General features: G+C 36.5%; 1 protein-coding gene across 1 annotated transcript in view; it reads left to right on the top strand.

The window, feature by feature from the left end:
• The window catches only part of ATAD1 (ATPase family AAA domain containing 1), a 56,548-nt gene extending 49,330 nt beyond the window's left edge, over positions 1–7,218 (top strand). The window contains exons 9-10 of the mRNA XM_036924051.2: positions 3,048–3,181; positions 5,535–7,218. Of these exons, the coding sequence (XP_036779946.1) occupies positions 3,048–3,181; positions 5,535–5,655 (255 nt within the window). The 3' untranslated portion in view covers positions 5,656–7,218. The remainder of the gene's footprint in view (positions 1–3,047; positions 3,182–5,534) is intronic.
• Positions 7,219–12,082: the final 4,864 nt, after the last annotated feature.

The following is a 12,082-nucleotide window of genomic DNA, read 5'->3' on the forward strand; positions in this document are numbered from 1 at the left end:
ATATAAGTGATAAGATTTAAGCTTTTTGTTTTATAAGGTGGCTATCCTTTACAGAGGCTATTAAGTTTTCTAACTTAAGAAACTACTCATTATGTCTAATTTAAACTGTGGTCTCAGTATTCTTTTTTTAACAGTGGTATCTTTGGAAATTCTCTGAGAATTACATTTCTCATGAGTACAGGGAATTTTTAGCATTCTGTCTCTTATTTATGAAAGGAGAAAGGATTAGTTTCTAATCAGTTTTAGGATGCAAAATATGAATTCTCTCTGGATAATTGCTCACATGGGAACATCTGATTTACCACTAGCTGGCATTTAATGCTGAAGGCACATTGTTACTTGTTTTTCAAAATTCTGCCACCACGTATTCTTTGAGAATTACGTTTCTCATGGATACAGGAATCTGAAATAAATTAATCTAATTTTGATAACAGATGCCTCACAGCATTAGTGTACACATTTATAATAAAATGAGCCCCATCATGCTAATACATTGCTGAGCAGAATTAGGGTTTTTTATGCAAATAGAGTTACCAGACTTTTATATTTTATCAGTTTTTTTTCTCTGAAAAAAAGAATGAAGCTTTTGAAATGATAAGTTATCTGGTCTTCCACAATTTTTATTGATAGATCCTAACATAACTCATTTTAAAAAGGGCTATAGTGGCTTTGGCGTAAAGTTTTAAGTATAAAAAGAATTAGAACTAATAAAATGTATACCTTACACAAGTGTCACGTCTGACTCTACAGTAAGGAGATAGTTTTATATTCATACAAACTAACCTGAATTTATACATTGTAACATAGCAAGAATAGTTAATAAACATAGGCTTTAGAGACAGAACTGAGGGTCCTGCGTTTTAGCTTGACCACTCCCTGCCATGTGACCTTGCATACATAATATTGAGTACTATGCCTCACTTTTCTTACTTGGGAATTGGAGGTAATACCAGTGATCTCATGAATCATCTTGAGAATTTAAATTAAATGATACATGCAAAATGCTTAGAGCACCATGCAAGTGCACAGCCAATGGTAGGTATAGAAAGTGCACACAAATAATTGCTCTTCTTTTGTGCTCCTTCAGGTGTCCACTGATTTATTCCAGTATTGCTCCCAGTACTGAAAACTTTTTTTAACTTGGGAATTGCCTTCATAATTACCTAATGAAAATGATTTTCTTTCATTATTCCATGGTTTAGCTAAAAGTTATTATAAATAGCATTATATTTAGAATGCTTGCTGAGTGCCAAGCATTGTGGTGAGATACACATACATTGTTTTACTTAATCATCAGTTTATCTTAAGGAGTACACAGTAGGACTATTTTATAGTTGGGGAAACTGAAACCCAGGAAGTTACATAATCAATTGCCCAGGCTCACTAGCAGCCTAGTGGTGGAGCCTCTCTTTGAACCATTGTGGTATACTACCTCTTTATTAATCTTGCTCCCCCAGTGACTAGAATCATCTCCTTTTCAGTCCTTTTTCAGAGTCATTTTTGTTCATCTTTTAACTTAATCACCTTGTCATGCACAAGACTTGTGAGTGGTTAGAACATAATGGGGCCCAGTAAAGGAGTGGTCAGAGGATACAGGGTGGAGGTGTGGATTGGTCGAGGGAAGAGGGCTAATTTTTAACATCTCTCAGTATAGTTTGTAAGGTCTTTTTAAGTAGTTTCTTAAATTTATGAAATATTTTAAACGTGCGCAAATGACCTTGTATTACCTTTTATCATTAGTCGCCTGCCGTCCTGCAGTTGGTAGTGTATATCGGTTCCATGAAATGTACAGGTAGGTACACAATACACGTATAGGGTAGATTACTTTTACTCTTTCACTGTTACAAACAGTAGAGAAATTAGATTATTGTATGCATCTGATTCCTTATTTACACATGTAAGAAGAGTTCCTCAAACACAAAAAAGTATGAACTACAAAGGAAGAGAAAATAAGCAAGTATGACTCTAATCAGACTTCAGGCTCCTAAAAGTATGACGGGGTAACATGAACACAGTGAGAGAACAAACCACTAGGAAGACATTTGCAAACCTGTGCCCAGCAAAGGACTAACACCCAGACCACACAGATTGCCTTCCATCAGTGTGTCAGGTTTTCTGTGTGTGCACATTGGATCCCAGGGGTGACACGGGCAACAGTCGCCTCTAAGTCTTTTGTCATTGTGTAGAGTTGCTATTATTACTTAAACACTGGGTCTTCCACAAAAACAAATGGGAATTTATTAACTTATAAAGGTGGCATTTCAAATCAATGAGGGAAAGTAAATTTTAAGACAAATAGTTAGCTGTGTGGTGAAAAAATACAGCTAGGCCTCTACTACATGTGTTCAAATCCTGACTCTGGCAGTTGTGTGACATTAGGCAATTTATTTAACTTCTCCAGGCCTTTTACCTGAAAATGAAAATGAGAATACTTACCTGATAGGATTAAATGAGGGTAATACATGTCAAAGTCGGTTATTTGTCCAAGACTATCACTTAATTGACTTGACTATATAAACTTAGGTTGGGGAGCAAGGCTGTGGGTGCTAAGTTAAGTGTTGAGATAGTAGAGTACCAAAGCATTACAGTTAAAATGAATGTTAGAGTATTGCTGTAGAATATGGTTTTTGTACCAGACTCAGGACTTAATGTTGCAGGCTATTTGCCAAGTATGTTGAATATATTATAGAAAAGTGTCAACTCAAGACCTTCCTAAGAAATACCAAAGTAAACTTTCAGTGTTTGAATGACTGTTACCCCATCACTTCATAATATATCTATTGAGACTTACTTTGCTGTTTTAGTCTGAATGATAAAGAAAATGAGATTTCAAATTTTAAGGTTTTATGGTTAAAGAAGAAACTTCTAGAAACTGAAAATACTTTTTGATGATTCTCCTCCCATGTTGTTCCAGATACATTTAACATTCTTTAAGTCTGAGAGGAGTGTTTGTTTGGATATATCCCTTGAAGTGTATTTTATGTGTGTGTGTGTGTGTGTGTGTGTGTGTGTATGTGTGTATTTAGCATGTTTTATATTTACCTAAGGTGGATAGGCATGTGGACCTGCTAGAAGTTGCCCAGGAAACTGATGGGTTTTCAGGAAGTGACCTAAAGGAGATGTGTCGAGATGCTGCCCTTCTCTGTGTCAGAGAATATGTTAATTCTGCATCAGAAGAAAGGTATGTATATTTAGAGTTGATCTCTAATATTTTATCAAACCCTGCTAGGGCTTTTAGGTTAGTTTCTTTTATTTTGCTTTACCATAACAACTCTGCATATGGAATACAAGGTAAATTGGAATTAACAATCCCCAACTTTACTTATGGCCTCTTTTCTAAAGGGTGTACTGAAATGAATTGGGGAATTGGTCGTAGGGAGGGTCAGGAATGAAGAGAAAGAAACAAAAGCTGAGTACTATTGAAAATCCATAGACGGAGTCACAGAAAGCTGACAGAAATGTAGGCTTACCCATTTTTAGTAGGAAATCAGGGTTCTGTAGTACTTCTGGAATGCTTTGTATTTCAAATTCTTAAGTTCCATCTAATATGGAAATGAGTACCTTGTCTTACAGAAATTTCACAAGTAAATGGGGTGAGGGGTATTGCTGGGAGCTAGACTTCGACTTGTTAGCAATAAAGTTTAGGCATACATTGGTTTATTGCGCTTTGCAAATAAATATTCCACTTTTTACAAATTGAAGATTTGTGGCAATCCTGGGTCAAGCAGGTCTGTCGGCACCATCTTTCCAGCAGCATTTGCTCACTTTGTGTATCTCTGTCACGTTTTGGTAATTCTAATATTTCAAACCTTTTCATTATTATATTTGTTACAGTGACCTGTGGTCAGTAATGATGACTTGCTGAAAGCTCAGATAGATGATGGTTAGTACTTTTTAGGAATGAAGTATTTTTTAATTCAGGTGTATACATATATAGAGTGTTTTTCTTACTAGACATACTGCACACTTCATAGTGTACAATATCATGTAAACATAACTTTTATTTGTACTGGGAAAACAAACAATTCGTTTGACTCCCTTTATTGCAATACTTGCTTTGTCGCTATTACTAGCTTTATCATGCTTTTCACTTTACGGTTGTGGTCTGGAACTGAACCCACAATATCTCCAAAGTATGCCTGTACTAAACAAAGAAACTATTTACCACTGCAACAGATTTCAGTTGAAACCAGTTTTAAGATGTGACGAGCTTGATAAAGCCAATTTTATACCAACCTTATTCCAGAAAAGCTACTAGTGAGCTGGAATAGTAGCCCTGATGAACCGTGTCCCTTAAGTTTCCCAAAAGGCCACTTGCCCTGAACCAGGGTAACTGCATTTTCTAAGTCCCTTTTCAAAATACTGGCCTTCTAGTGAAGAATTTCTGTGACTCTTACCAAACTGGTGTACTTTGGGGGCTTATGCTGAATAAATTCTCTGCCTTTTGCCCCTGTGATTTTTAGTCTCCCTTCCGCTTCCCCTAGAGCTTTCACTCAGGGTCCTGAGGTTGCCTGTCATAGTCATTCATGTGTGAATTACACTGCACTGCTGTAGCGGCTTCACCAAACAGTTTCTCCTGTTGTGGAAGGATTTGCTTGAAAGCTGTTCCATCAGCCAGTAGCTGTGTGTGCACTAGCTCTGGACCTGCTGTAGTGCCCCCTGCGGCCCCAGCATGGAAAAGGGCACTCCATTCCTTTACTACCAGATGAAGCCAGCCTACTGTAGTGCTCAAGTTGGGAATACTTCACTAATTTTTGCAGCCAAGGATCTACCTTCCAAAGGTTTTGATTCTCATCTATAAGATGAAGAGGAGGAAAAAAAAAAACTATAAACAAATTTTGCTTAAATAAATTATATTAATAATGAAAGTCCTATTTTTCTTCTGTCCTCAAAGCCCTAAACATTTTATATCACACTGTGAAAAATCTGGCTAATAAACTTGGATTATCATAAGTTTTTCCCTGAGTGTTCTTTCCTAAGTGTTTATAGATTACGAAAGAGACATTATATATTATTGCATTTTGTTTTTCTCATTATTGAAGTGGGGAGGACTTAAGAGTGTTGGTTTCTATTAATAACAAAGAATTTTATTTTCAGTTTGTCAAAAGCTAAATATGTACATAAATATGTATGTAAGAATGCTACTTTTAATTCCAGTTTTTATGGGAATAATTTTTGATTCCTTAATTGGAATTATATTCTCATTTAAACTGACATACCCTCATGTAACATTTTTACCTTATGATAATATTCTATACTTATATTCTTAGTGAGAAGTGTTTGATTTTAGTTACTGCAGCTATAATGCTATGGCCAGTCATTTCAGCTTCCCACCTCTTAGCAGGCATTGCTTTTAAAAGTCTTTTGAGACTTGTATAAGCATAGGTAATTCCTCGAGAATTAACATGAAGCCATTAATTGTGGTTGTTTTGGGGATGTTGGATAGGGAAGAGACTTCATTTTTTAATCTTGATATTTTAGGAAGTTGTATTCTAAAATTGTTTGAATCTTTAGTGGTTTTGTTTTCATTTTAGCCATGATGAAGATGAAATTCGGCCTGTGCAACAGCAGGACCTGCATCGGGCAATTGAAAAGATGAAGAAATCAAAGGATGCAGCATTTCAGAATGTTTTGACACATGTTTGTTTAGATTAAGAGTAAAGATCATTTGTGCAGTTGAATGTGATCTGGTGTGGTATGCCCTCTTATACTGGGAATAGAAAAGAAGGGAAAGGGGGAATGGTCAGTAAAAAGGGAGGGTGTTAAATGTTTATGACACGGGTTTTATACTCTGAATTCTAAGTTATTGAGATATAGTTGTTATATAAATGGTATTACTACTTGTCAAAAATCATGAGGAGGAACAATGTAATCCAGCCCGAGTGTGGGTGCTTGTGTTTGACCTCTTTAGCCATACATTGCAGCCTTATAGCATCTAAGCTGGTCTTAAAGTAGCAAATAATTCATGGAATCATTAGTGAGAAATGGGATATGGTTAAGTGCTGGTTTCTAGATATGTGAGTATATGTGTGTGTGTGTACGTGTATATTAAATGTATATATTCACTCATTTTATATTGATATTCTGTAGATATGTTTGAAAACAGAAACTTTTTTTTATCCCAACTCGACTACCGAATCAGAAAGTACCAAATACTATATAGCGAAACTGAGATTTATGGTTGTGTCTAAAAGGTACCGTGATTCAGCCATTTCCACTTGTCATTGCTTTTTTTTAAGTTGAGCATTTCTCTGCAGTCGAATCAGTCACATCTGAATACTTAGACATGGCTCTATTATTGTGGTTGTTAGAATAATCAAATAAAAATACTTGTTCAGTGATAAGCATCAAAGAATTGTCAGGCACTTGTGTGAGCAACACGGATTTCACCTCTTCCTGTAAGCACACTGAGTAGACATTTTTTAAATTGGTATACATAAAGGTGGACTGAAAGTCTTTCAGAAGAATGCTTTGAAAAACTCCAGTGCCATTCAATACATGTATGTGAGTTTTCTTCATTTAACGTAACAGTTCTGTTGTAACCATGGTTTTGTAATGTTATTTTAAAGTTGTATGTTCTTAATTATGATCAAATATAACTTGGTCGCCAAAAATGAAGTGATAGTTTAAAACAAGTAGCTGTTATTAAATGTGTTAAGAATACTCATTTTTTTATAACTTTAATTTTTAAAGTTTTCTTAGCCTATTATTGTTCCCTAGTTAGTATAAATATACACCTCAAAATTCCCAAATTGTATTTGTAGCCATTTGATGCTATGTGTATTACGTGTGAAACAATTTTTGTCCAAAATTTCACTAACCAGAATTCTGTTGCAGGCACTTAAACACACAGCATAAGGGACATGGCACAATGTGGTCTTGAGGTGCCTTCTGTGAATCAGCAGAAAGATTAAATTATGCTTCATGTATTTTTGTTTTTATTGTATTTTTTGAAGACTCTTAGTCTCTATTCATGAGGTTATTGGATAATTTCTTTGGTAATAAGTCACTAGAACCTCCTGGATAGCTTATTCAGTTGAGCTTGGGGATGGGGTAGAGGTTGCAGGAGAACACTCGGGGTAACAAAAGGCAAGTTATAAGATGTACAGATTGAAAATTGAATGCAAAACAAAAATAAAATTTTTTGTCTCCATTTTTAATAATGAAGATTATGCTGTTATTTTATAAATGTGTAATAAACAGGTCTCTCTTTTCTGATTTTTCTCTACTTGGTCTTTTTCAGTAATATAAAATTTTCTGGGCCGTTTTCAGTTTACAAAACTTACCCTTAGACTGCATTTATCTTGCTGTGTAGCTTTCACACTTGTAGAATAAAAGATACATTCTCGTATCTGATCATTATTTTGTGTTAGTGTGAATCTCAGTAACCATTTTAATCTAATGGCAAATCGGAAAATTAAGGGTGATACGTTCTTCCTCATGCACTTTGTTTTTACTTCTCTTAAATTCAGTATCTAATAGTAGTATTCAGTTTATCATGGTAATCATCAAATGAAGTTAGATAAATATGTGAATCCCAGCAATCATGACTAACCTAGGCATCTTAAAACCTTAAAGCAATTAGGGAGGCTTTATTATATGATTTCTAAGAACTTTTGGTGCTATATTATCTGTCTTTCCACTGTAGACATGCATTTGACATATGTAGTTGGATTCCAGGTTCTAAGGGCATGTATCTTCATTTCTGGTGGCAGTGGTACGAGTACTGGATCTGAAGTTAGACTCTGCCTGAGTTTAAATCCAGGCTCCCCACTAATTAGCAGTGCATCCTTGGACTAGGTACTTCTCTGAGCCTGTTTCTCATTTAAAAAATGGCATGACAGTGGCACCTACCTTGCAGGGTTGTGTAGTGAAGTGGTACACTTAGAACAGTGCCTGGCACAGTTACTGCTCAAAATGTTAGCTGTCACATTATTAGTTTTGTTACTTTTACACACTGATGTACATATCTGTTGACCAGGCTGAATTTTTTTTAGCATTCTCCGTTCTTAGGCTATTTCCATAATCCCTAGATCTGTATTCTAGGAATTGAGATAGATCATCTGTGTGATGTTTCTCTAAAAGCCTCCATGTTGGAAGAGTTCCTATAAGTTTGGTGTGTTTCAAACTGTTCTCAGGCCTTTTTTATAGTGTTAAGTAACTCAGTATTTGAAGCAATTCAGTATCTTTTTTGTGATTTCTCCCCTTTCTATCTCATTCAACCCCTCAACTACAGGGCAACCTAGAACTCACCATGTTATCAAGAACTGGGTTGGGGCAATCTAAACGTTCTATCTGGACCATAAAAACCTACCATTACTTAGTAAGCTGCTACTTACAGATTTTGTGTTGTTTGAAGCCTTGAGTTGTGTAATAATGGCAGCATTCTTCATCAGTAGAAATTTTTTTTTTTACTGTAATTGTGTTGTTTGTGGAAAACATTACAGCTTTTTCTGGATAAAGGATATAAATTGGATGATGTGTATTTGATATTTCTCTTTTTAGCTTCTCTTAAGGTCAGAATACTGAATAGGATTCCAATATGTTGAGCAAGTATCTTGCATGGCTAAAACTCCAGCACCTACTGGAAGTCTTAAAGCCAAGAATCATTCCATTTAGAGCTGACAAATATTTAGAGGGCCTTCATTATTAAACCTATTGTAGATTTAGTCAGCAAAGATAAAGTTCTCTAATCTTCTCAAAAGTTAAAGCTGTTTTTACATGTACAGGTGAAAATTCTGTCCAGGTTACCATGTTCATGAAATTATATTGAGGAGGAGACAAGTAGCACAGACACCAGATGCAAATGAGACCAGACCTAAAAGAAGCCATTCAGCAGTGTGAGTAAACACAAAACGTCCTGAGTAACACTGGTATGAATTTTATACCATCAATACTAACAGCACACAAGGGTCTCATTACTAAAACTGAACTGAAAGTCTATTTTTAATTGTCTAATACTTATAAATAGGCCTGAGAACGCTTAGATATAAGCTTCTGTGCTGAGATGCAGTAGTAGTGAATGTCAGCGCTAGTGTGGACTACATCAAGGACACAGGTTCAGGCTTAAAACTAGAGCCAAAATATGCTGAAATAATACTTAACATGCAGAACATAGAACTGAGAATAGAATACAATGGTGTATGCTCCACTATTCTGAAAATACATAGCTTCCAGAAATTCTAAGAATGTCCAAGATACTCAAATAAAGGATGGTTATTCATCACCCAGTGAAACAAAGCCCTTTGCAGACATGTCAGAGAGATGAACATTGTCTACTGGGCCACTCATAGTCTTGTAGAGAGTATCAGATAGGGTTCTAATGCGAGCAGCCAAATCTAGCTGACCTAGAAAACCAAGAGTTTATTTAAGGATATGGGAACCCACGAGATCACAGGAAAGCTAAAAAACTGGACTTCGGATAGACATTCAGCTCCAGGTTTTTTAGCTGGAAGTGCTCAAGCGTCTTGCTTTTATTCCTCCACTTGAATGAATGCACTCCAACTGTTGATCTTTGTTGTCCCATTTAAGGTTCAAACTCGTGGAAATGGGTATGCAAAGCCAGGCCGAAAATCACCCCTGGCAGTCTCAGAGCTTTGAAAGAATGACCCTCCAGGAATTCCTTTGGTTTAAATGGTTTGAGAGCAAGTATCTGGATTAACTGACACGTCAAGACTAAATGCATAGGAGAAGGTAGGTCAAGAGAGAATGGAGTATGGTAGGGTGTGTGGCTGGACAATCAAAATATGACCTATGACCAGTCACTTGAAGCTATAGGTAGGTGCTAAGTGAAAGGCAGTATTACCACTCAAGTGGATATGCTGGACATCTAAGCAATGTGCACCACACTTTGTGTGGACAGCCATCAGCAACTGCTTGGTCTGTACCCTTGAACTCAGTTTCTACTTGATGGGAGTGCTTCTTGGCATGCCCAACTAGCTAGATGGTCACATTTAAACTTGCAACTTACTTTGTTCCAGATGGCAAGTATGAGAAAACAGTGGAGACTGAAGTACAACATTGGTTTTTGTTTATTTCCAGGGAACATAAGCCCTTTCCTCTGATAGGTAGTTAGGGGGAAGGGCTAATCATTCCTGTTCTCCCTTAGACTCCACTTACACTGAGGCTGGGCTGCACCTTCATTCACAGTGAGCCGACTGGGCTTAGCTCAGCCCCTACCCTCCACACAGCAGCCTTTTGATCTTGGCAGTATTTGAACTGAGAAGAGGGGTTTGGATTGCAGATAAGATGTCTTGTATTCTGTATTTAGGTCTGACAAGGTTCTGGCATCCAGTCATGAGAAAGCACAATACCTTCAGCCCCTTTTTCTGCCATTTTCTCTGAAAAATCCAGGAAAGGGGGATTGTCTAGGCTAGCAGTTTTTTGGGTTTTTTTTCATAGATAATTATTTTTTATTGTAGGGTAGTTGACACACAGTATTACATTACATTAGTTTCAGGTGTACAACACAGTGATTCAACATTTATATACATGATAATTCTAGGTACCAGCTATCACCATACCAAGTTGTTACAATATTTTGACTATATTCCTTATGCTATACATTACATCCCGGTTACTTATTTATTTTACAATTGGAAGTGTGTCCTTTTTTGTTGTTGTGAGGGCATCTCTCATATTTATTGATCAAATGGTTGTTAACAACAATGAAATTATGTATAGGAGAGTCAATGCTCAATGCACAATCATTAATCCACCCCAAGCCTAATTTTCGTCAGTCTCCAATCTTCTGAAGCATAACGAACAAGTTCTTACATGGAGAACAAATTCTTACATAATGAATAAGTTACATGGTGAACAGTACAAGGGCAGTCATCACAGAAACTTTCGGTTTTGCTCATGTATTATGAACTATAAACAGCCAGTTCAAATATGAATACTCATTTGATTTTTATACTTGATTTATATGTGGATACCACATTTCTCTCTTTATTATTATTATTTTTAATAAAATGCTGAAGTGGTAGGTAGATACAAGATAAAGGTAGAAAACATAGTTTAGTGTTGTAAGAGAGCAAATGTAGATGATCAGGTGTGTGCCTGTAGACTATGTGTTAATCCAAGCTAGACAAGGGCAATAAAACATCCACAGATGCAGAAGATTTCTCTCAAAACAGTGGGGGTGAGGTTCTAAGCCTCACCTCTGTTGATCCCCAATTTCTCACCTGATGACCCCCCTGCGACTGTGCCTGTCTTAGGTTGTTCCTCCCTTGAGGAATCTTACCCGTCTCTGGCTAACCAGTCATCTTCCGGGGCCATACAGGGAAATGTAAAGTTGGTAAGTGAGAGAGAAGCCTTATTGTTTGAAAAGGCTAGCTTTTTACTTCTTTGCATATTTATGCCCTGTGGCTTCTATGCCCAGCATTTGTCTTGAGGTATCTTTACCACTTGGAAGAATTACGATACTTAGTAAATTTGATATGAGGCACGAATTCTATTTAAGGGTTGTAATTAGGAAGGAAGAAGAAAAGCTATAGAAATAGCAGGCGGAAGAAAACATGGGAAGATTGATTATTTTTTGACATATCTTCTTGTAGAGTAACTTCAGCATGTATAGGTTTTAAACTACTAATTAAATTGCGCACACACATTAACATAATAGGAGTATAGTTACATAACCAAAGCATATCTGTAATTACCAGCCATCTCCAGTGAAACCAAGAAAACCAGTTAGGTACCTTAGGCATTTGTGAAAACTTATCTATGATATGGTGGATATTGTCCAACTGAGCTTTAACAGTCTGAGAGAAATCAGACAAAACAACCCATTCCTGGGGACTGTTCACATCCCATATATTCTTTTAACAGTAAATAGTCTGTAGTTGTAAGATTTTGGAGCGCTACAATTTGCACTTCTCCTAATTCTTGTTTGAGTTCCAACAGTATAGATCCAGTCAAATTTGTTGTTTTACTGTATGCACAGGCCAGCTTAGATATTTCCTTCTTCATTCCCATGGCAAGTCCAGGAGCTGGTGGGATGAGTGCATCTACAGCTGTAGCAGTGCGTGGATCTTTGTTGGGGTTTTTTGATGATCATCTTCTGGCATGAGTCTTCCAGAGA

Source organism: Manis pentadactyla, chromosome 8 (genome assembly GCF_030020395.1).
Source record: "Manis pentadactyla isolate mManPen7 chromosome 8, mManPen7.hap1, whole genome shotgun sequence".
Taxonomy (NCBI): Eukaryota; Metazoa; Chordata; class Mammalia; order Pholidota; family Manidae; genus Manis; species Manis pentadactyla.